The sequence below is a fragment of the Amblyraja radiata genome, chromosome 45 (genome assembly GCF_010909765.2).
Source record: "Amblyraja radiata isolate CabotCenter1 chromosome 45, sAmbRad1.1.pri, whole genome shotgun sequence".
Taxonomy (NCBI): domain Eukaryota; kingdom Metazoa; phylum Chordata; class Chondrichthyes; order Rajiformes; family Rajidae; genus Amblyraja; species Amblyraja radiata.
The window spans coordinates 1,335,901-1,361,886 of NC_046000.1; the positions used below are offsets into that span (position 1 = coordinate 1,335,901).

The window sequence follows — 25,986 nt, forward strand, 5'->3', positions numbered from 1 at the left end:
AAGGCGAATGGTAAGTTAGCATTCATAGCAAAAGTATTTGAGTATATGAGCAGGGAGGTTCTACTGCAGTTGTACAGGGTCTTGGTGAGACCACACCTGTAGTATTGCGTACCGTTTTGGTCTCCTAATCTGAGGAAAGACATTCTTGCCATAGAGGGAGTACAGAGAAGGTTCACCAGACTGATTACTGGGATGTCAGGAATTTCATATGAAGAAAGATTGGATAGACTCGGTTTGTACTCGCTAGAATTTAGAAGGTTGAGGGGGGATCTTATAGAAACTTACAAAATTCTTAAGGGGTTGGACAGGCTATATGCAGGAAGATTGTTCCCGATGTTGGGGAAGTCCAGAACAAGGGGTCACAGTTTAAGGATAAGGGGGAAATCTTTTAGGTCCGAGATGAGGAAAACATTTTTCACACAGAGAGTGGTGAATCTCTGGAATTCTCTGCCACAGAACGTAGTTGAGGCCAATTCGTTGGCTATATTTAAGAGGGAGTTAGATGTGGCCCTTGTGGCTAAAGGGATCAGGGGGTATGGAGAGAAGGCAGGTACAGGATACTGAGTTGGATGATCAGCCATGATTATATTGAATGACGGTGCAGGCTCGAAGGGCCGAATGGCCTACTCCTGCACCTATTTTCTATGTTTCTATATAAGGGAGTGGGGTTGCAGAAGGCTGTATGTATAACAGGTAGGTGATTTCAACTTCCGTTACACTGACTGGGTCTGCTATAGATTCAAGGCTATGTGGACGGGGTGGAATTTGTTAAATGCGTCCAGAAACGATTTCTCAAGTAATATGTGGAAGGGCCTGACAGAGAGGAGGCGACACTGGGCCTCCTATTGGTAAATCAGGCAGACCAAGTGACTGAAGTGTCAGTGGGGAGCCAGTGACCATAATTGTATCCGTTTTAATAAAAAACAAGTAAATACATTATATTTCAGACATACAATGAGTTGATACCGCAACTGGAGTCTGTGTCGGGTGTTGGACTGTTTAAAATACAGGGTCGCTCATGTATGAAAGAGACGAATCCGATTCCAGGGATCAGAGACTCTGAGGAGCGGCGGAGTCAGCGAGTTTAACAGTTACTGAGCTGGGAAACTACACGTAACCCCCGAGAATCCACAGCACGGGTCGATCATCGAGGTAATTCCACACTGGGTACTATGCAACGGGCCACCTGTCTGAGCTGTGAATATGCAGACGTGAACATTGTGTCAGAGAGTGTGTTGAAGGGGCGGGCGGCTCAGGCTGATGTCAATGTGTTTGTGGGTCCGAACACTTTGCCGGATTTCCCAGCCCCTCTAGTGAAAAATGTGAAGCTATCAGTGGCACACGATCGCCCTACTTCCCAGCTCAGTCCTGAAGTTCGAATTAACCGGATAGTTTACGTTGGTTTCGATATTTCTGACGATAAGCAGCGAGCATGTCAGCGATCGCGGCAGAGAACGCCCTCAGTGCAGCAGTGAAACCGGGCGAAATGGAAAGCGCTGCCTTTAATTCGTATCAAATCTACTGGACAATAAACATTCCGGTCTCAGAGATGTACCGAGACCAGTTTAGGTCTCCGAGCTATCTGATTTTAATTGCAATCGGAGAATTTTTGAGGACAGAGAAACACAGCGAGGCGAAGGGGCCGTGATCTGAGAGCAGGATGTCTCCGCCCCGTCCACTCGCTGCCTTTAAGTTGCGCTGTGCCGCCGCCTCTCGCATCATTTCTCACTCAGTCCTAAGCAAAGATCTTATAGCGATAAGATCTTTGGTCCTGAGTGTCAGAGAGAGTTTGTGTAGAGTCACCGAAATGACCGAGACCGCAGCCGCCGAAGCGGCTCCTCAAGCCGTCCCCGCCGCCCAAACCAAGGCTCCCAAGAAGAAGAAGGCGCCCGCCCGGAAGAAGGCAGCCGGTCCGAAGCTGAGCGACCAGATCGACAACATTGTGGCGGATTGCCACGATCGCCGAGGGATGTCTTTCTATGCGATAAAGAAGGGACTGGCCGCCAAGGGTGTGGATGTGGAGAAGTGCCGCCACCTGATCAAGACGGGCATCAAGAGGAAATTAGTAAACGGTTCCCTGGTTCAGATCAAGGGCGTGGGCGCCTCGGGTTCTTTCAAGACCGGTCAGGGAGAAGGCGCCGTGAAGTCGGCAAAGAAAGCGGTTCCAGCAGCCAAAACCTCCAAGAACAAGAAATCAACGTCCAAAAAAACCCCGACCAAGAAATTACTGGCAAAAAAATCAACCATCAAAATATCATTGATGAAGAAATCTCCCTCCAAGAAAGTTGTGGCCAAGAAACCAGCGCTTAAACAAATGGCGGCGAAGAAATCATCGCCCAAGAAGGCGGCGCCGAAAAAACAAAAAAGGCCGTAGTCAAAAAGGCGAAGGCGGCCAAGAAGCCGGTAAAAGGCCAGGCGAAGACCAAATCGGCGAAACCCAAGAAGGCAGTGAGCAAAAAGTGAATTATAAAGCGCACATTGTAAAGACCTGAAACCAACGGCTCTTCTCAGAGCCACCCACATCTCTCAGGAAAGAGCTGATCCAGACTCAAGCTATCCCTGTCCCAAGATAAGCTCAGTGCCAGTGGGGACTCGTTTAAATTACCGGGGGTTCCTTGTAATTCGCTGCACCCCCCAACCCTCCCCCCGGTATCCAGTATATGGAATACAACTAAATGGTATGTCCCGGCTAAACCTCACTCGGACTGGGCATACGTTTGGCTTCAAGCTGAGTTCAAAGCCGTTTCCTTGTCAGTGAGACAATAACACTGACAAAATCCCCGCCTCAGAGCCCATGCATCAACTCAGTAATATTGCCAAATCATTCGTGTTAAAAGCTGCTGAACGCAGTGGGGTGGGCGATATCGGCAGAGGTAACGGGCACCGAGGATGAACCGGAAGGAGACAATTTAATTTGACAGCGATAATATCACTGACTGACTTTTACCACGGAATGTCTGTCTGAAAGTTTGGCCGGAGCGCTAAATTTCGGATGGTTTGTGGGCAAACCGTTTGAAAAATGTTTTCAGGAATCTGGGGCGTGGAGCTGGAATATGAGAGGAAGCTGTCTGTCACTTTGTCTCCTCCTCTCCCCGCCTCTCACTCTCTGCGTATCTCGGGCAGGTAGGGGCGCTGCGTATAAAAAGAGACAGCACCAGTTGGATTATCACTGAGCAGCGACTCGAGTGAAGCAGCATCATGTGTGGTCGAGGCAAAGGATTAGGCAAAGGCGGAGCAAAGCGGCACAGCAAAGTGCTTCGCGATACCATCCAGGGCATCACCAAGCCAGCTATCCGCCGCCTGGCTCGGCGTGGTGGGGTCAAGCGGATCTCGGGTCTGATCTACGAGGAGACCCGCGGGGTGCTGAAGGTTTTCCAAGAGAATGTGATCAGGGCCGCGGTCACCTACACCGAGCACGCCAAGCGCAAGACGGTCACTGCCATGGATGTGGTGTAAGCTCTGAAACGACAGGGCTGAACTCTACGGCTTCGGCGGCTAAATAACTACCCCCTTCATTCCAACACAAAACAAAGGCTGTTTTAAGAGCCGCCCACAACCTCACAGAAAGAGCAGGGGCTAGGGAATTAGAGTAGATGCAGATAGAAATGTGTTTTATTAAACTAGTTATTCCACCACTGAACATAACAGATTTTAGGTTGATCACCGCGGTCATTAGAATGCAAAGCCGACAGTAAAAGATCATAAACAAGACAAGGCGATGTCAGTTTCACTTTTACCGATATACCTCATGATTAATGCAGCAACGGGAGGGTTGACTCCAAACCGTTCCCTGGGTAACAGTCGCTTATTTCCAGGCACGAGCAGAGCTGAATTCCGTCTGCACAGGGATCCGGCCTGTAAATCCGCGCCGCATATTCAGTCATGATTTAAGCGAGAAGTTAAAGTGGATTTGATATTAAGTTGACCGAAACTGAATTCAAGTTGAAATTCAACCCACAACCAATGATATTGCAGTCCGTGCTCTCTGGTTGGCCGAGCTTTCCCCACCCCACCCGGCCGGCCCCCCTCAGACCTTCTGAAACAGCCGCCTGGTGCTGACAGACCTGCAGCCACTCGCAGGGATGGGACACCGTGAGTGACATCTCTGCTCCATCCATTCAGAGGCTGTGGGCCGGCCCTTCACCAACGCTTTAAAAGTGGGTCCCAGAGCCGGCTCCGTCATTCAGTCCCTGTATTTCACACTGCGCTACCACTGTTGGAGGAGAATGGCCCGGACCAAGCAGACAGCGCGCAAATCGACCGGAGGGAAAGCTCCTCGCAAACAGCTGGCGACCAAAGCGGCGCGGAAGAGCGCTCCAGCCACGGGCGGAGTGAAGAAGCCTCATCGCTACAGGCCCGGCACCGTGGCTCTGAGGGAGATCCGGCGCTACCAGAAATCCACAGAGTTGCTCATCCGCAAACTGCCCTTCCAGCGCCTGGTGCGGGAGATCGCTCAGGACTTCAAGACAGACCTGCGCTTCCAGAGCTCGGCCGTCATGGCCCTGCAGGAGGCCAGCGAGGCTTACCTGGTGGGGCTCTTTGAGGACACCAACCTGTGCGCAATCCACGCCAAGCGAGTCACCATCATGCCCAAAGACATCCAGCTGGCCCGCCGCATCCGCGGGGAGCGCGCCTAAACTCCACCTCTCACCCAAAAATAAACGGCTCTTTTAAGAGCCACTAATCCGGCAGAAGAAAGAGCTGTGGCTTTCTAACGTCCTTTTACATCAATGTTCTCTTCTTTCTGCGGGGTTTTATCTGAATTGATGCCGAGACACTGCTGCTGAGTGGAGTCTGACTTCAGTCATTCAAGTGTAACTGGTTTCGATGTAAATGCCAACACGGCTCATAATGGTGTGTACACGACCAGCCCCTGTTCGCTCTGCGCCCCCTTTTCTCACGCGCTCCGGTTTCAAGGACAACAAACGCCTTTATTACGCACTTTCCACTCGCGCCCCTCAGTCGCTGATCAGTCCTTCCACAGACACTGAGTTACACCATCTCCATAGTGATCGGCGGGCGGCGCGACTCACCTGTCTGTCTTTTTTTAATTTTTTGTCTAGTTAAATGTAGTTGTTCGTGTTTTTAATAGTGTTTTTAACTGTGTATATGTGGGGGGCGGGTGGAACTTAAAAAAAAATATCTTCCCTGCACGGGAGACCCGACCTTTTCCCTGTCGGGTCTCCGTTGTAGTTGGGGCCTAGCACCGTGGAGCGGCCTCCAGCCGGAACGACCTGGGGGCTCCAGTCACGAAGCCTGCGGAGCAGCGGACTTACCATCGTGGGGCTGGCCGGCCTCGGCGCGTGGGGAGCGGTGGTGACTCGCTGCTGCGGCCCGACTCTGGATCACGGAGGCTCCAGCTATGCAGCTTCTGTGGACTGTCGGGAGCTCGCGGGTCCGGGTGGAGACCGCTTTCCGGAGCTCCCGCAACGCAACTTCTCCAGCTCGTGTCGCGGGGTTGGAACGACCCGGAGCGGGGCCGTACATCGCCCGGCACGGCCTAAAATGGCAGTGGGCCTTATCATCGCCCGCCTGGGGCTTCGACATCGGGAGAAAAATGGAGAACAGGGGAGAGAAAATACTTTGCCTTCCATCACAGTGAGGAGGAGGTTCACTGTGATGGATGTTTTTGTAAATTGAATTGTATGTATGTCTGTAGGAAATTGGCTTTGTTTGTATGGTTGTGGAAATGGAGTTTCGTTTGAGCCTCACTGAGGTTCAAATGACATGTAATAAATATTGTATTGTATTATATTGTATTGATGAGGTCGGTTGGAGGGACAAAGGCGGCGACCAGATACTCCAACTCCAAGTAACGATCCACCCAGCGCTGACGCTGCTGACGGAAATCCTCATGGCTCTGCTCACGCACCGTCTCACTGAAAGTGTTGTGTTGATATTTGGACATCGCTTTGATGCAACTGGTTCGATATTTCATTCGCAGGCGATAGTTCTCATTCTGTGTAATTTGATCAAATTAGCCGTCCAAACCACGGTATAATCTACATGCGAGTACATTCCTGCCCACCTCATTGAAACAGAAACTTCACCCTCGCCTTTCTCGTTAGTTTGTTTCAATCTTCATACACTTCTCTCAGTGATCCATCCCTTGAGATTGAATTAACGTAAACAATATGTTTGTGTGTTTGTTGCTGCTGCTGTTTTAGTCTTAAAAATCTCTCAGGTAATTAATTCACATTCGGTGTGTCTTGTTGGTGGGTTAGGATAGAATAATTGGGATGCGGGGATCCAGTATCACACACATATGTGTCATTATTTTTATTTTTTTGCCTGAAAAGACATTTTCTTTTTGGGCGGGCTTTTCAAACCTGTTATTTTGGGGCCAGGCGGTTATTTTCCGCGCACCTCCGGTTGGTGTCTGCTCATTGTAGAAAGAGGCAGCTGTACGATTGGCCTATTTGAAATCACCAACGAGATGAAGCGCTGCGCCACCAATGGGAAGCGCTCCACCGCATTCCTCTAGAAGCTACAAGAAGGGCGAGTGCGGGAGTATTTCCTAATTTGTGCGTAGAAGTTGGTGGAAATGACTGGACGAGGGAAAACTGGCAGCAAAGCCCAAGTCACGCTCGTCCCGGGCCGGACTGCAGTTCCCGGTGGGTCGTGTTCATCGGCTCCTGAGAAAGGGCAACTATGCTCAGCGGGTGGGTGCAGGAGCCCCGGTCTATCTGGCTGCTGTGCTCGAGTATATGACGGCTAAAATCCTCGAGCTGGCCTGCAACGCGGCCCGGGACAACAAGAAGAGCCGCATCATCCCCAGACACCTGCAACTGGCCGTCCGCAACGACGATGAGCTGAACAAGCTACTGGGAGGGGTGACCATCGCTCAAGGCGGGGTGCTGCCCAATATCCAGACCGTGTTGTTGGTTGCCCAAGAAAACCAGCGCAGCCTCTGGCACCAAGAGCAAGTAGATCAGCGAAACCTCAATCAAACGACCCAAAGGCTCTTTTCAGAGCCACCTACAGGGCTGAGCACCGGCTAAGTATTTCCGTTCAGAGGACCGCTTCATATGTCTTGTGTGGACGCGCGTCTTGTTATAAACCACCCGGGTTAACACCCACTCCCCGTTACGTCCTCATGAATAAAACCATAAGCTACAGCAAACAACGATCCACTACTGTCCGGGTTCCTCCACTGTCCCCCATTCTCATGTTCGCCAATTACATGTTTAGTTCAGAGATACAGCGCAGAAACAGGCCATTCGGCCTGGCGATTCCCCGCTGACCAGTGATCCCCGTACACTAACACAAGCCTACACTCACTACGGACAATTTACACATTTTGCGGAATTAATGTAGGAAGGCACAACATATGCTGGTTTACACCGAAGATAGACACAAAACGCTGGAGTAACTCAACGGGACAGGTAGCATCTCTGGATCGAAGAAACGGGTGACGTTTCAGGTGGAGACATTTCTTCAGCCAGTATCATGTTCTCTCCCAACGGGTTCAATGGGGCCCGAGTGGGGAACTGGGGAATTTCAGAAAGGCCGACTATCAATCCGCAGAGAGTTAACATTTAATCTACAGTAATCTATGTTACAACGCCAAGTACTCAATACTCTGACTGATGAAGGCCTAAGTGCCAAAAGCCTTTTTGACCACCTTATCTACCTGCAACTAGACCTTCAAGGAACCATGCACTTGTACTCCGAGATCCCTCTGGTCTACAACACTACCCAGAGGCCTACCATTTACTGTGTAGGTCCTGCCCTTGTTCGACTCCCAAAATGCAACACCTCACACTTCTCTGTATTAAATTCCATCAACCATTCCTCTGCCCACCTGGCCAATCGATCATCAGCAAACTTACTAATCTTGCCCTGTATGTTCTCATCCAAATCATTGATGTAGATGACAAACAGTAACGAGCCCAGCACCGAACCCTGTGGCACACCACTAGTCACAGGCCTCCATTCTGAGAAGCAACCTTCCACAATCACCCTCTGCCAGGGCCGGTGCTAGGAATTGCGGGGCCCAATTAGAAAACTGATGGCGGGGCCCCTACTCTAGTAAAAATTTATGTATGTTTATATTTCGTGTAGTTTCGGGAATTTTAAGGCAAGTTGGTTGGTGATTGGATGCAACCCCCTTAGAGACAGCGTTTGATTGGCCGCCAAATAAATTTGTCAAATCTGTAACAAAAATCGCTGGTCGGTGCGAACTCAGTGGACTATCTGGTTGTATCTCCAAACTAATCTGGTTGTATCTCCAAACTAATCTGGTTGTATCAACCAGACTATCTGGTGGTATCTCCAAACTAAACAGTATAACATGCAGGTACATTCATTTAAAATTAAATTCAGTGATTATTTCACATGATTTCTCACTGTGTAAAGCTCAATATCTGACCAATTTCTGTTTAACACGTTTGGTCTGCCGTGAGCATTTTTCGTTGCATCTCGTTGCATCTCCCCTTTTCCTAATCGGCCACAATTCAGATAATAGTCTACTTTCCTGTTTTTGCCACCAAAGTGGATAACCTCACATTTATCCACATTATACTGCATCTCCCATGCATTTGCCCACTCACCCAGCCTATCCAAGTCAACTTGCAGCCTCCAAGTTTAGAGGGGTTTAAACGGTTTAGAGGGCTTCAGATGGGTTCAGGTGTGTTTACAATTGTTTAGAGGGGAATAGAGGGAAATAGGGGGGCTAGAGGGGGTTTAGAGGTGTTCAGAGGGTCCCAGAGGGGTTTAGAGACGTTATAAGCCCCCCGTGAGAAATTGTAATTCTCTGAAATTGTAGATAGACATAAATCTGGAGTAACTCAGCAGGACAGGCAGCGCAGCGACTCTGGAGAGAAGACCCTTCTTCAGACCGAACTGAACTCGCGTCGATGAGAGTACTTGTGATTGTCTGAAGAAGGGTCTCGACCAGAAACACAACCCTCTCCCCAGAGCCGCTGCCCGTCCCGCTGAGCCAACTTCAACTTCAGAGCCAAACAAAAAACACAGAGTGCTGGAGGAACTCAGCGGGCCAGGCGGCTGCCTCACCCGCAGGGTTTCTCCAGCATTTTTGTCTACTGCAAAACGTCAATGATTCCGGGAATGCTGAGGGGACAGGGTGATAGAGAAGGAGTGGGAGAGCTAGAGAGAGACAATATGGGGAGCGGGAGAGAGAGCGCGAGAGAAAGAGGGAGGGAGGGAGGGAGTGAGCAAAAGACAGAGAGACACAACCAAAGATCCGCTATAAGATCTTTGGACACAACGTGGGTCGGTAGGTGAATGGCAAACCTGCACACCAGGAAGAAGCCCCTTCTCGCGGTCCGGGGCCCTCACTCATGATGGTGAGTTAAATGAAATTCTCAACGTGTCATCGATCTACATTCCTCAGTAAATGTAATTGTGTTTTAAACAAGTATTAATGACGCCGCGTGAATTTTATTCAAACACGGCGTCATTAATACTTGTTCAAAACACTATAACATTTACTGAGGAATGCGGATAGATGCAGATTCATGACATTGCATAACAAGGTGTTAAGTACTTACCATTAAGAAGTGCTAACAGCACTAGTTAACAAATCGTTTGTGTATGATGGCCATGCAGCGGTTGTTATACATGTTCGTTTAAAAAAAATCCGGATGGCGAATTAAAAAAAATCTTTATTTAACAAAGAGAATTCGTATTTCCGTACGAAATACTGAACATTAGTGCGGGGCCCCGCTTAGGCGCGGGGCCCAATTGGGAGCGATCGGTCAAATCGGCTTAATGCCGGCCCTGCCCTCTGCTTCCTTCCATGGAGCCAATGTGCTATCAATTCAGCTATCTCTCCTTGGATCCCTATAGATCTAACCTTCCAGAGAAGCCTACCACCTTTTTCGAATGCCTTACGAAAGACCATGTACACAACATCTTCAGCTCAGCCTTCATCAACCTTTTTGCTCACGTCTTCAAAAAAATCAATCATATTTGTGAGACACGACCTCTCACGTACTAAACCATGCTGACTGTCCCTAATCAGCCCTTGCCCATCCAAATGCCTGTATATCCTATACCTCAGAATACTCTCCAGTAATTTACCAACTACAGATGTTAAGCTCACTGGCCTAAAGTTCCGAAAATTTTCACTGCTGTTATTCTTGAAAAGAGGCACAACATTTGCCACCCTCCAATCCTCTGGTACCTCTCCAGTATTTAAGTACGACTCATACATTTCAACTGGGCCTCCCGCAATTTCTTCTCTAGTTTCCTGCAATGTCCTCGACTATATCTGATCAGGCCTCGGAGATTTGTCTACTTTCAAACACGACAGTACCTTCAGTACTTCCTCGACATTACCTGGAGTATTGTGTGCAGTTTTGGTCCCCTAATTTGAGGAAATACATTATTGCTATTGAGGGAGTGCAGCGTAGGTTTACAAGGTTAATTGCTGGGATGGCGGGACTGTCATAGGCTGAGAGAATGGAGCGGCTGAGCTTGTATATTCTGGAGTTTAGTAGGGTGAGAGGGGATCTTATTGAAACATATATGATTATTAAGTGTTTGGACACGCTAGAGGCAGGAAACATGTTCCTGATGTTGGGGATGTCCAGAACCAGGGGCCATAGTTTAAGAATAAGGGGTAAGCTATTTAGAACGTAGACGAGGAAACACTTCTTCACACAGAGAGTAGTGAGTCTGTGGAATTGTCTGCCTCAGACCTCAGGTGGAGATCGGTTCTCTGGATACTTTCAATAGAGAGCTAGATAGGGCTCTTAAAGATATCAGAGTCAGGGGATATGGGGAGAAGGCAGGAACGGGGTACTGATTAGGGATGATCAGCCATGATCACATTGAATGGCGGTGCTGGCTCGAAGGGCTGAATGGCCTACTCCTGCACCTATTGTCTATTGACAGTAACCCTGACTGCTCTCATGACACTTCCAGTGACTGCTCCAATTTCCTCCGTCCTACTGTCTTTCTCCTCGGTAAATACAGAGTTTTTAGTTCCCGAAACTCCTACAAGGATGCACTTGATCCCAGCTGCCCGGCATATATGTTCTTCTAATTCCCGTTGACTATTTGAGGGTCAGTAATACACCCCCAACATGGTGGTCATCCCTTTCTTGTTCCTCAGCTCCATCCATATAGCCTCACTAGACAAAATGTCCATAATGTCACCTCTGAACACAACTGTGACATCCTCCTTAACCAACAATGCAACTCCCCCAACTCTTTTTTCCTCATCCGTCTCTCCTGAAGTTCCTGTACCCCGCAACATTGAGCTACCAGTCCTGCCCCTCCCTCAACCAGGTTTCAGTCATGGCTCCAACGTCCCAGTCGCCCGTACGTATCCACGCCCTAAGCTCACCTGCCTTACCCGTCAAGCCCCTTGCATTAAAATACCTGCAGTTTAAACCAACCCTCCTTCCTCGCTCTCCAGATTTTTGCCTATTCTGTCCATTAACCTTTCCCACACCACCATCCATACCAAACTATAGCCTCTCCTGTGCCTCTGTCCTGCATGAGATCCCACCCCCCTGCCAATCTAGTGTAATCCCTCCCTCCTGTGTATGGAGTTGGAATCGTTATGTGCTGTTCTGGTCATCAGACTACAGGAGGAACTGGAATACGCAGGGGAGATTCACCAGGGGAGATTGTTGCCAGGGATGAGGCGGAACCTGATAAAGATATAGTAAAAGATTATAGGGACAGAGATAGCATGGATAGTGAGAAACCTTTCCAAGCCTTTCCTGATTAGTTAGGATGTCAAAGATTATGGGGAGAAAGCAGGAGAATGTGGCTGAGAAGGAAAGGTAGATCAGCAAGGATTGAATGGTGGAATAGTCTCAATGGGCTGAATGTTTTAATTCTGCTGCTATGACATAAACAAAGGCATGTGAAACTAGTGAGCATCGCTTCCATGGGAGGACGGAGAGGTTTAGAGGGTACGTGAGGATTATATTTTCATCCATTGGCTGATTGCAATGTGAGACAGTGCCTGAGAATGTGGGGGATGCAGGTACACTTTAAACATGTGTAAAGTATCTGGATGAGTGCTTGAAGCATTACGGTGTAGATTGTTACAAAACAACAGATGATAAATGGGATTGGTGCAGAGGGTCCTTGATGGCCAGCATACTGGGCCACACAGACTGTCTCTGTGCTGTACAACTCCATCAGATGTCATTACAGAGGATGCAAGGAACCTCTTAAAATGGCTGTTGATCAGGAACTGGAAGTGAGGGGAATTCAGGAAAATTACACTAATCATTTAATTGATAGTAATCTGATGCGACACATTAGCAAACATAACATTCTTGCTGACAACCAACATGCATTTAGGAGGCATAGATCATGTGAGTCTTAGCTTATCCTGACGACAAATGACCTGGCCAAGCACCTTGATAGTAACGTAATCACGGATTTAGTTGTGCTGGACTTTTCTAAAGCATTTAATGTCATCCCGCACCAGAGACTGCTTCGGAAGCTTGACTTCTATGGTATTCGTTCCAACACGAAACGATGGATTTCCAGTTTCCTGACAAACGTCTTCAGCGTGTGTGTGTGAACAGAAAGAGCTCCAATTGGCATCCAGTGTTGCGTGGTACACCTCAGGGCACAGTACTTGGCCCACATCTATTTTTGCTTTACATAAATGACATCCATGAAAAAGTCGCATGTACGACCAGACTATTCGCTGATGATTGTTTGCTGTACCGTCCAATTAAGTCATCTGATGATGAAGATGCTCTCCAAAAGGATCTCGATACTATGGTCACAATAATGGGGCATGCAGTTCAACCCTTCCAAATGTGAAACCATGCGTGTCACCAGAAAGAGGAATCCAGGCGAAACATCTTACAATATACTTGGGGCCACCCTTGAAGAATCCAAACAAATTGCAGAATGATCTGCGTTGGAATGCTCAGACTCATCATGCAACGGTGAAAGCAACAGGTGTCCTAAATTTTCTGAGGCGCAACTTTCATCATTGTTCAACTTCTGTCAAGGAGAAGCTGCACTTCACCCTCGTTAGACCTCATTTGGATTACGCAGTTGCAGCATGGGACCCATACACAAATAAAACCATTTCTTCCATCGAACGTGTCCAAAGACAGGCAGCTCGATTTGTTACTAACGCCTATGAGAGAGAAGCAATTGTCACCAAACTTCTGAATTCTCTGGGGTGGAACACTCTCCAAGACAGACATGAAGCTCACCGTTTGACCTGTTTTTACAAAATGTTAAATGGTCAGCTCGACATAGATTATAAGATCTACACCAAACCCAAACCAATTAGGAGCAGACGAGGGCATTCAATCCAATTTGTGATCCCAGCTACAAAGACAGATGTGTACAGCAATTTGTTCTTCCCCCGCACAATTAAAGCATGGAATAATCTCCACCCTACTATAGTTACCCAACCAGATGCAACTAAATTTAAAGTAGCTCTTTCTTCCCAATAACCCTTTCTGGCTTAAGTCCTCCCTCCACCACCTCCAGTTTAAATTCCATTTGGAATATTTTGGAGGACCAAGAAACCAAGATCCAAGAACCAAGGGAATTGTTTACAAACCCCATATTGGAGCTGACACTGACAGGTGATTGGATCATCTTCTCTTCATCCCAGTGGTGTACAAGAAGCACCTGGTGAGTAGATGGGTGCCTTGTTTTTTTAAAATAACCAAGCGTACACAGATTGGGGGAAGGTTTCCCGCCTTAAGATAATGAAGGAGGACAATGTTACCTAGGTTTTCTGAAAGGCAATACATGTTTGATCAACTTCATCAATTCTTTGATAAGCAACATGTATTGTCGTTCATGAGGCAGCAGTGGGTGTACTCAGCAGGCATTTGATCAGATGCCAGATCAAAGGTTATTGTGAAAAATAAAAGTTCAGAGATTGGGAGATGACGTGGGTGTGAACAGAAGCGAGTGGACATGAATTAATCTTTCTCTGGTTGCATACTGACATGAGTGGTATCTCACAGTGATTAATGCCCAGGCCCAAACTTCTTACAATTAATGTGAATGACTTCTCTGACAACCAAAGTTCTGATAACTAAATTACTGATAATATAAAGAGAGCTAGGAAAGTACTTTGTGAAGGGTACATAAGGAGAATACAATGATCTAAATATGTGTCAGGTAAATGGGCAGAGATCTGGCATATTTTATCATCCCCACGTCCCCTTCACTACGTACTTTCCTACTTTGTACCATCCGTAAATTCAGTAATCCAACCTTCATTCTTCAGTGAAGTAATTGAGAGGAATTGCAAGAGGTTTGAGCCCAGACATTGATATATTTCCGTTGGAACATGGGTAGAGCATTGGCAGATGGAATGAAATCCTGACAAATGCATTTTAGGATGTAAAATAAAGATGGGTCATTGGCAGGATGCTAAGTTATGTTGATGCATAGACAGACCGAGGGGTTAAAATCCAAAGTTCCTTGAAAATTCCAATGCAGTAGATAGGCTGATGAAGAAAGTATATGGCATCCCTGCCTTCCTATGTCATGGCATAGAATATAATGGATAGGATGTTATGCAGCAACTTTACAAAACACTAGTTAATCCACATTTGGAGTATTTGTGCCATTCTGCCTCTCTTCTCCATCTGTGGCACGAGAAAGGATGTGGTTGTACTGGAGAGAGTGTAGAGGACATTCCCCACGATCTGGCATGGACTGGAGAACCTTATCTATGGGGAATTATTGGAGCCGCTGGTCTTGTTTTCCCTGCAGTGAAGGAGATTGATTACTAACCAGATGAAAGTATATAAACCAGTGAGAGGCAATGACAGGGTAGAACATCAAAATCTATTTCCCATGCCAGGTGTGTCAAAAACAAGAGAGCAGAGGTTTTCTAGACAGGGAAAGGTTGACATTTGAATCATGGCACCAGAGAGGATGTGGAATCAGGCACGGTCTGCATGTTGAAGAGGCATTTAGACAGGCAGTCTGAAGAAGGGTCTCGACCCAAAACGTCACCCATTCCTTTGCTCCATAGATTCTGACTCACCCGCTGAGTTTCTCCAGCTTTTTGTCTACCTTAGACAGATAGTTAAATAGGCAAGACATACAGGGCACAGTCAGATGGGATTTGTGTAGATGGGCAAAGATGTGGGGATGGACGGAGAGGGTTGAAGTTCCTATTTCTGGGCTGCAGCACTCTATCGCTCTGCAATTGTCCATTTTTGGAAAACGGAAGCATGTTGTCCGAATTGTGAGACATGACAGAGATCTGAGATTCAGAGAGTTCTTGGGTTCCTGGTGCCTGATTTTCAACGGCTCATTCGCCAGGTACAGAACCAATCTGGAAACCAAACAGAATGTTATCTGATGAAGGATCTCTGGCCTGAATCATTAACACTGTTTAATCTTTCACAATGACTGCTTCCCCAGAAACTATGCAGACTGAAGGGCTGACCTCAAAGTTACAGAAAATCATGAGGGTCGGAGGGAATGTGGATACACAGTCTTTGTCCGAGGGTTTCAGAATCTAAAAGTATTAGGCAAAGGTTTAAGGTGAGAGGGGACAGAGTTAAGGGACACGTGAGGGGCAAGATTTTTCAACAGAAAGGGATGTGGGCGTACGAGACAAGCTGACAGATGAGACGATAGAGGCAAGTAGAATTAAGGGCCAAAGGTTGGCAAATGTGACACCCTCACGAAGGCCCTTGCTCAGTATGGACGTTGGGCTGAAGAACCGGTTTCTGTGCTTCACAACTCCAGTAAATGCTGCCTGACCTGCTGAACGTTTTCAGTTCTCTCGGAAAGTTTTCGGAAAAAATCCCACACGGTCACGGGGAGAAGGTACAAACTCCGACAGACAGCTCCCGTAGTCGTGATCGAACCCAGGTCTCCGGCGCTGCAAGCGATCTACCTCTACACCCATTTACTTATTATTCTGAATAATCAGTTTCTTTCAACTTTATATTAAATCCACTTTAATTCTCCCCCCTCTATATAAATCATATGCGGTGCGGATTTACTGCCGAAGCTAAGGTAATTCAGCTCTTCTACACACTGCTTTATCGAGATCTGAATATTTTATGATGTTAGTGCATCCAAGATGGTTGATTTGCACATTGGCGCATAGTGTGACAAATCAGGTTGATCTGAGGAGTGAAAACATGGCATCTGTGTGACGTGCAAGTTTATCCCAAGACTGTGTCAGTGACAGGATTGAGTACAGTTGTTGACAAATGCTTTAGTGCCCGACGGCTGCTGGCAGTGGGACTCACTGGGAACTTGTGTCATGGCCGTGCTGTTGATGAGAAGCGGCAACTCTGATGTGAATGTGAATTGTAGGACATGGTGGAAAACTCAGCAGGTCAGACAGCATCTGTGGAAAGAGAAATGGCTGACATTTTAACTCTGACATGCTTGATTGGAACAGAGGAAGAAAGAAATGTGTCTCAGCAGCAGAGAGGGCTGGGGAGGGCAGTGGGTGGAACAGAGTGAAGTTCGCTGATAGTTGCAACAGGGCTACTCAGTAGTTAATCTAGTGATGCAGGGGGCTGGGATCCACAGTGACTCTGATCAGGTGGGCTATGTAGAAAATGGGACAGTAAAATCCAGTGGGATGAGTAGACAGAGACAGGAGGGGAATCTCGCGAAGGGCCGGTGGGGTTAACTGCATTTACTTGAATGAAAGGAGTCTCACGGGTAAGATGGGTGAGCTGGGATATCCTGGAGGGATCGACTCATGGAACTTTGTGGTTAAAACTTGGGAATAAGAAATGGACAATCACTATGATAGGATTACACTGTCTGCCTCTCAATAGTCAGCATGCATGAGGAGACCAGACATGTAGGCTGAATGAGGAAGGATGTGAAATCAATGTGTTTGTAGTCGTGGGTAATTTTAACTGTTGGGTGGGGAAAAGCAGTGATGTTGCAACAGAAAGCAACATCCAGGTCTGTGCTACTAGGACTGGCTCTGTGGCACAGTGGGGATGAATGAGACCAGTCAGGCGACAGTGATAGGATACTTGATAGTCAGGGGAAAAGAAGGAAATTCTGTGAGGATAGGAAGAGGAAGATGGGACTGATGAATGCATAACTGAAAAGTTGGAGCAGGGAGTCAGATTATTGGATTATAGGGATCTTTTCTGCGGCAGCAGTGACATGCACAAGAGGGACGCATTACACCTGAACTGGAGGGTGACCAATATTCTGGTGGGCAGATTTGCTCACGATACCAGGGAAGATTAAATCACATTTATTTCAGTAAATGTGGCCGGACAAATAAGATCGTCGAACACTGGACGTGAATAAGTACATGGGATTGGGATATTACAGCCGCTGCAGAAATATAGTTAATAGAGGGTTGGGCTGGTAGCTTAATGTTCCAGGGTACCAGTGCGATAGGCGAGATGGAGCAGGAGAAAGAGAGGAGAGGTAGTTGAGTTTTTGATGAGGGGGAACATCACGCAGTTATCTAAGATGAAAGTATTGAGGATTTATGAATGGAACATTGAAATATGGGGGTGATCTTGTTGGGAATTACAGCAAATGCAGAAAGATTGGAGAAAGTTCCAAGAATAACAAAGGCTGTGAAGTGGATTTTATGTTTCTGGATATAGACTAGGATTGAGGCTTAGAGGGGGTGGGCAAAGCTTAAACTATTCTTGTGAAATAGGGCAAGTGTCTGAAATGTAGGTGGGGAGGCACTTTAGTTCTATTTGTGTTAATACAGTTATGTAAAAACACAGAACTGCTCCACAAGCTAAAGTTATATAGTTATTCTGTTGTGCTGCAGCAAGTAAGAAATTCATTGTTCTTTCTGCGACATCTATACTATTACTAAAATTCTCAAAATGAGTTGTTGGCCTGCACTGTAGTTGAAATGGAAATGAAATGGGTTGTTGGCCTGCGCTGTGCTTGAAATGGAAATGAAATAGTAAGATTAAACGAGAACTTACCAGATTGAAGTTTGATTTGTATTTTATGAGGAGTTACGATGAGGGATTACGTGAAGAAGCCCGCACGACGCATGCGTGTCATTCTTCAAAGCAGCGGTGTGAAATCATAGATAACTGTAATGACTAAACATAGTAAGATTAGAGAAGAGATACCAGTTAAGTATATGATCAGGGGTGGGAGCGGAGGGCACGTAATCTCTCATCGTAACTCCTCATAAAATACAGATCAAACTTCAAACTGGTAAGTTCTCGTTTAATCTTACTATTTTACTTCGGAGTCACGTGAGTGACTACGTGAAGATTTTAAAGCTCTGTGATTTCATGCCGTGGAAACGAGTCCATGCATCACGTCTGCCTTGATGACTGTAGGAGGAATTGTGTTAACATAATTTGGACATGAATTCGACATTGAAATCATTAAATTTATTAACACAAAATTATAACCCCTTTTTATGGGTTTAAATTAATTTACAGAACTTAAAATTGTTTCTGCAAACGTTCCAGGTTTCATTACTGGTTTGTTGTAAAATAATTGGAATGTTTTTTCCCCAGACCATCCTGCTGCCTTGAGGATTTGGTCCATTGGTACATCCAACTGTATCGCTGCCGATGTAGCTGCAGCCCTGGTCGAATGAGATTTAAAAATATTAGTATCCACCCCAGCCTATGTTAGCACCTGTTTCAGCCATCTTGAGATGGTCTGGACTGTCACTCTTTGGTGTGGTTGCTTGTGGCTGACCAAAAAGTGCCTTCTCATTGCCTCTTAGGATTTTCGTTTGCTCCATGTATTGCTCCACCAGATGTCTTACTATACACAGACGGTCATCTGTTGGGTATGACCTAAATTGTATATTGAGGCCTGCTGATCCCTGTCTGTTCTGCTTTACTAACTCATAGATATGAAACGTAATATTTTCTGTTGAGGAAGTCATGTTGTCCAGTCTTAGTTTTTGCAGTGACTGTACCCTCTGTGCCGTGACCAATGCCATTAGCATGACTGTTTTTAATGTCAATCTGTGTAGGGACAGAGCTGTTGCTGGAGACCAATTCCTGAGCATCTTCAGGACAATACTTACATCCCATATTTGGGAGTACCTGGTTCTTGGGGGATTAGTATTAAAAATTCCCCTCATAAGTTTTGTTACCAGTGGGTGAGTCCCAACAGAGTAACGCTCTGTCCCCTGCCATAGGTAAGTCGATAGGGCACTTCTGGCGCAGTTGATGGCACTGTAACTGAGCCCCTCATCATAGTGGAGGCCTGCCAGATATTCCAGAACAGACGGGATGTTCATGTCTCTGTAGGTGATGTTGTTTTTATGGCAGTACATCTCCCACTTCCTGATATAGACCAGATACTGTTTTTTGGTTGACTGTCTTTGGGCCGCCGAGATCATGTTCACTGTTCGGTCCGTCAGTCCCAGTTGTAGTAGAGGTGTTTTTAAACTCTACAAATTAATAAGTTCAAATGTTTATGGCATGGGTGGCTATCCCTTGTTATGGGATGTAGCAATAAATCTGGTCTATGTGGGATGGTGATACATGGTTCTAATACCATGTTTAATACCACTGGGAACCATGGTTGAGTAGGCCAATCGGGTACTACCAAAATACCAGACGCAGAGTCTTGTTGTATTTTCCTTAATACCCGACTGATGAGGCAGAAAGGAGGGAATGCGTAAATAAACAATTTATCCCCAATGCAGCGAAAATGCATCGGTCGCCGCTGCCCCAGGGTCTGGTTCCCATGAAACATAATTTGATAACTGGTGGTTAAGTCTGGATGCGAATAGATCGATATCTGGTGTTCCATATTTTGCTGTAATATCAGCAAATACTTTTTTATTCAACATCCATTCGGTGTTTTCATTAAATTTGCGTGACCTGGTGTCTGCCACTAATTTTAGTCTTCCTGGTAGGTAAGTGGCTGATATCCAAATATCTCTCTGGATACACCATTGCCAAATTGTATTAGCCAGATTGTCACATGATGTCGATTTGTTTCCACCCATGTGGTTAATGTATGCTACCACGGTGGTATTGTCTATCTGTAGTCTAACATGCTGGTGATATGACCCAGAACAATATGACTTTAGGTCATGGAATGCATCCAACATTTCCAGGTAGTTTATGCCCAGTGTGAGTAATAATGATGCCTCCTGAGCAGTCCATCTACCGCCACAGCTGGTGATGATATTGGTGGCTCCCCACCCAAGTGCACTGGCATCAGTTTGTAGTACCATGGAAGGGTTACTGACAATGATTGGATTGGAACAAAGCCAGATGTTATCTATCCACCATTTTAGTTCCATTTTAGCTTTGATTGGTAGTTTCATAGGTCTGTCAAAGTGACCTGCATTAATATAGAGTGCTTGTATTTTTGCTCTCTGTAAGTTTTGGTAATGTAGAGGTCCAAATTGTGTGGCTGGAAAGGCAGCCACCATTTTGTCAATTACTTTTGCTACCAATCTGATGGATGGTTTGCTGATGTAAATGAGGTTATTGCAAGCCTCTATTAAATCTCTAGCCTTTCCCTTAGGCAGAGTCACCGACATGTGAACTGAGTCAATGGTGAACCCCAAATAGTCCATAGTAGTGGAAGGCGTTAGTTTAGATTTAACTGGATGGATAATAAATCCCAGTTTTTCAAATAACAGTTTTGTGGCTGTTACAGTTTGTTTGGCCAATTCCAAAGTTTTGCCCACAATGAGTATGTCATCTAAATATGCCATGACCATGTGTTTACGTTTCCGTAGAAACGCAAGGGCTGGTTTCAAAATTTTTATGAACAGCCTGGGGCTGATGATAAACCATTTGGCAGTGCTTTATACTGCCATTGTTGTCCCATCCAGTTGAATTTTAAGTAACGTCTGTGGTCACCTCATATAGGCACTGAATAGTAAGCATCTTTTAAATCGATGCTGGCCATGAAGTAACCTTTGGAAATTAATTGTTTTGCAGTAACAAAGGTTTCCATTTTGAAGTGAATATATTGTACAAATGTATTCAATTTTGTCAGATCTATGATGAAGCGACAACCACCATCTTTTTGGTTTTTGGTAAATATATTGGACACGAATTCTAATGGTTCGTGTTGAGTTTTCTCAATTACACCTTTTACGTAAAGCCGCTCCAGTTCAGCTTGCGCTTTTGATTTTCTTTCGGGATCAGAAAACACGAACATTCGGTTCGGTATATGTTGAACTGGAGGGCTGTACTTGTGTATAAACTCTATTGGATATCCCTGGATACTGCTTAAGATGTAAGTATCGGTTGTTAACATGCTCCATGCATTCAGAAAAGAGTGTAATCTCCCCCCAACCTCCATGCTCCCTGTATTTTGTAGGGAACCAGACCCACCTACCTCCATAGTTACCAGTGGCAGGTTTACTTCTTTTTGTAGGTTCTTCGCTGCTGTTGTTGCGCTGGTGTCTGGATTTTCGGTTTGGTTGGCGTTGGAGGTCCCCGCATCTTCCAAGAAGGCCGGCCTGGGCCATGGCCTAAAAAAGACTCATGTTTTGAGTACTGGGCCTTCGAGCTTTCACCAGTTCTGCTGGTGGGTGTGTAGGGGTGCTGTCTTTGGCTGTAGTGGGTTTTTGTTGGAGTACCTTTTATTAGTCCAGTAGGTTCTCTCGTTCCTGCACCCCTTGCACACTTGTCTTTCCTTCTGCGGATCCCTCTTCCAGGTCAGCCCAGAACTGACCCGCAGTGCTCCCCTCTGATGAGGTAGAAGCACTGTGCAGCCCTTCAAGAGGTACTGCTGTGGGTTTATCATAGGGCCCACAGTGACCCGACTCCATCTCCCGGAGTCTGTCACATTGGAGCAAATGCTCCACACACCGCTCCATCCGGCTCCAGCGCTCTCGGTCGCTGGCCACCCGCGGTTGTTCAAAGTCGGACTTCTCTGAGTCCACGATCTTGTTTGTTTTTGTGTCTAGCCTTACCGACCGGCCGCGTCGATCTGGCCGGTGCGGAGGCGACATCGGGCACAGCTGATCCCACTATCGGTGATCCGAGTGCCGCTGGCTGCTGCTGGCTGCCCGCTGCTCCGCGGTCCTCCCTCACCAGCTTTGTCGCAGACCTTGTCTTCTTTGTTTCCCGTTGGTTTCTCCACCTGTAATCAGCATGGGAAAACACAAAAAGACCGCAGTTCTTACCTGCAGGTCCTGGTTTAAATTGTCGCTATGGGGGAACGTCGTTCCACCCCGCCTCCTGCCGTTATCGACTTGTCAAAAGTCGACGGCCCCATTCTGAATAGTCTCCCGCCCGGCCGTGGTGTTCTGGCCGGCGCGGGATCATAAATCGGCACAGCTGATCCCTTACGGGGCTTGTGCCTTCAGCTGCTGCAGGCTCCCGCAACTTAGTGGTCCTCCCCAGCCAGCTTCACTCGCAGCACTTGTGGACACTATTTTGTCCAGTTTCCCCCCCTGTGTAAAACAGCGCGGGGACAAACACTACCGCAGAGTAAATCACTTACCTGCAGGTCGCGGTTTAAAACTTACCGCTGCGGGGGAACGCTCCACCCCGCCTGTCGTTTCGCAAGCGTGAAAGCGATATGACACGCATGCGTCGTGGCGGGCTTCTTCACGTAGTCACTCACGTGACTCCGAAGTAAAATGAGTTGTTGGCCTTGCACTGTGCTCAAAATGGAAATTAAATGAGTTGTTGGCCTTGCACTGTGCTCAAAATGGAAATGAAATGAGTTGTTGGCCTTGCACTGTGCTTGAAAACAGTTGCTGGCCTACACTGTGCTTGAAAACAGTTGTTGGCCTGCTCTGTGCTTGAACTCAGTTGTTGGCCTGCATCGTGCTTCAACTCAGTTGTTGGCCTGCACTGTGATTGTTCCAAAGGTCACGCTCATTTCGGAAGTCCCACTCACTCCAGACTTCCTGCTCAGTGCAGAGGTTGCGGTCATTCCAGAAGCCCTGCTCAGTGGAGAGGCCACGCTCAACCACATGAGTAGATTCAAGAGAGTTTTACTGTAATATATATGTTGTGAGTGAGTGAGTGTGTGTGTGTGTGAGTGATGGAGGGTGTGAGTGTGTGTGAGAGATGGAGGGTGTGTGTGAGATTGGGGTGTGTGTGTGAGCCCACCAGCCGTGAGTGAGTGAACTGCCAGCCTACCAGCCGTGGTGGGCTGGCGCACGCACACACGCACGCCTAAGCGAATGAGCTGCCAGCCCACCAGGCCTGAGTAAATGAGCTGCCAGCCCACCAGGCCTGAGTGACTGAGCTGCCAGCCCAAGAATTCATTTGGCCCACAATGTCCATACAAGCCTTCTGGAAACCTGTCCCTTCAGCCCACAACACCCATACTAGAGCTCCAGAAAGCCCCCACCCCACTGGCCACCAATATTGGAATTGGTGGAGAGGTGGAATATTGCGTTGGGGGACCAGCCCTCCCATGTGAACATGGGACCCAACGGGTCCCATTTAGGATGACAATAAAACACTCTTGACTCTTCAACAAGACCAGTGAAAGTGGATTGGGAGCAGCGGCTAGAGGGGGAAACGATCTGGTGTGTGGGAAGCATAAACAGTGAGGGAGTACGAGGTCGGAGTCAGCAGGTCCCCGTGAGATAAATAAGCAAATGTACTTACCTTGGTTTAGTTCTGACTCTCTCTCCATCCCTCCCCCTTCCTTATGATTCCTTGTCACCTTAGCTAACAACGAACCATTCTACATTTCCTTATCATCGTCTGCTTTGAACTATAATTTTACCCCACGATATCTCCAGACTCCCTTTCCCCTGACCTTCAGTCTGAAGAAGGGTCATGAGCTGAAACATCACCCATCCTTTCTCTCCAGACATGCTGTCTGACCTACTTAGTAGCTCCAAAATTAATGTCTATCTTTGATGTAAACCTGCATCTGCAGTTCCTTCCAACGCACCTAATCTGCTGTAGTCTGGTCGACTGGTACATTCTGAATGGGCCAGACAATACAACTGAAAGAGTAATAGCAGGGGACCGCGGGTCAAAGGAGTTGGAGGAATTGAGTGAAATCCAGGTTAGTCGGGAAGTGGTGTTGGGTAAATTGAATGGATTAAAGGCCGATAAATCCCCAGGGCCAGATAGGCTGCATCCCAGAGTACTTAAGGAAGTAGCTCCAGAAATAGTGGATGCATTAGTAATAATCTTTCAAAACTCTTTAGATTCTGGAGTAGTTCCTGAGGATTGGCGGGTAGCAAACGTAACCCCACTTTTTAAGAAGGGAAGGAGAGAGAAAACGGGGAATTACAGACCAGTTAGTCTAACATCGGTGGTGGGGAAACTGCTAGAGTCAGTTATTAAAGATGGGATAGCAGCACATTTGGAAAGTGGTGAAATCATTGGACAAAGTCAGCATGGATTTACGAAAGGTAAATCATGTCTGACGAATCTTATAGAATTTTTCGAGGATGTAACTAGTAGAGTGGATAAGGGAGAACCAGTGGATGTGTTATATCTGGACTTTCAGAAGGCTTTCGACAAGGTCCCACATAAGAGATTAGTATACAAACTTAAAGCACACGGTATTGGGGGTTCAGTATTGATGTGGATAGCGAACTGGCTGGCAGACAGGAAGCAACGAGTAGGAGTAAACGGGTCCTTTTCAGAATGGCAGGCAGTGACTAGTGGGGTACCGCAAGGCTCAGTGCTGGGACCCCAGCTATTTACAATATATATTAATGATCTGGATGAGGGAATTGAAGGCAATATCTCCAAGTTTGCGGATGACACTAAGCTGGGGGGCAGTGTTAGCTGTGAGGAAGATGCTAGGAGACTGCAAGGTGACTTGGAAAGGCTGGGTGAGTGGGCAAATGTTTGGCAGATGCAGTATAATGTGGATGAATGCGAGGTTATCCATTTTGGTGGCAAAAACAGGAAAGCAGACTTTTATCTAAATGGTGGCCGATTAGGAAAAGGGGAGATGCAGCGAGACCTGGGTGTCATGGTACACCAGTCATTGAAAGTAGGCATGCAGGTGCAGCAGGCAGTGAAGAAAGCGAATGGTATGTTAGCTTTCATAGCAAAAGGATTTGAGTATAGGAGCAGGGAGGTTCTACTGCAGTTGTACAGAGTCTTGGTGAGACCACACCTGGAGTATTGCGTACAGTTTTGGTCTCCAAATATGAGGAAGGACATTGTTGCCATAGAGGGAGTGTAGAGAAGGTTCACCAGACTGATTCCTTGGATGTCAGGACTGTCTTATGAAGAAAGACTGGATAGACTTGGTTTATACTCTCTAGAATTTAGGAGATTGAGAGGGGATCTTATAGAAACTTACAAAATTCTTAATGGGTTGGACAGGCTAGATGCAGGAAGATTGTTCCCGATGTTGGGGAAGTCCATGACAAGGGGTCACAGCTTAAGGATCAGGGGGAAATCCTTTAAAACCGAGATGAGAAAAACTTTTTTCACACAGAGAGTGGTGAATCTCTGGAACTCTCTGCCACAGAGGGTAGTTGAGGCCAGTTCATTGGCTATATTTAAGAGGGAGTTAGATGTGGCCCTTGTGGCTAAAGGGATCAGAGGGTATGGAGAGAAGGCAGGTACGGGATACTGAGTTGGATGATCAGCCATGATCATATTGAATGGCGGTGCAGGCTCGAAGGGCGAATGGCCTACTCCTGCACCTGATTTCTATGTTTCTATGTTTCTATGTAAGGAAGATAGATGGCAGGCAAACTTGGTCAGACTGATATCAACACGAGGATTGAGCATAGAGTCCTACATGCTGCATTGTGCACAGGTGAAAGATGATGTGTTGTCCCTTGAGCTGTGGAACATTTCTAGAATTAATGAGTCATAGAGCTTTATAGCACAGAAACAGGCCGCCTGGTCCACCTTGGCCATGGCAATCATGTCTGCATTCTGGGTCAGTTCCACTTGCCCACATTTGACCCTCAGCTTCTAATCCCTTCATATCCCAATATTGGTCAAAATATATTTTAAACATTGTAATTATACCTGTTTCCTCAGCAGCTCATTCCAGATATGAACTACTCTCAGTTAAAATGTTGCCCTGATGTCCCTTTTAAATCTCTCTCTCTCACCTTGGGCCAATGATTCTTGTTTTAGAATCCTTTATCCTGGGGAAAATAAACTGAGTGTTCAATATCCATGC

At 46.8% G+C, this 25,986-nt stretch overlaps 2 protein-coding genes and 2 pseudogenes across 2 annotated transcripts; all 4 read left to right on the top strand.

Moving 5' to 3' along the window:
- Window positions 1-1,781: 1,781 nt before the first annotated feature.
- LOC116968498 (histone H1-like) lies at window positions 1,782-2,494 on the top strand. The gene is given in 2 exon segments (XM_033015265.1): window positions 1,782-2,345; window positions 2,348-2,494. Coding segments are annotated over 2 exon segments (654 nt in total). The 5' UTR covers window positions 1,782-1,807; the 3' UTR covers window positions 2,464-2,494.
- Window positions 2,495-3,185: 691 nt separating this feature from the next.
- On the top strand, window positions 3,186-3,521 carry LOC116968592 (annotated as a pseudogene).
- A 690-nt stretch (window positions 3,522-4,211) lies between these two features.
- On the top strand, window positions 4,212-4,676 carry LOC116968530 (histone H3). The gene has a single exon (XM_033015296.1). It carries the CDS (start codon window positions 4,227-4,229, stop codon window positions 4,635-4,637), a length of 411 nt encoding a protein of 136 aa, XP_032871187.1. The 5' UTR covers window positions 4,212-4,226; the 3' UTR covers window positions 4,638-4,676.
- A 1,178-nt stretch (window positions 4,677-5,854) lies between these two features.
- On the top strand, window positions 5,855-6,973 carry LOC116968406 (annotated as a pseudogene).
- Window positions 6,974-25,986: the final 19,013 nt, after the last annotated feature.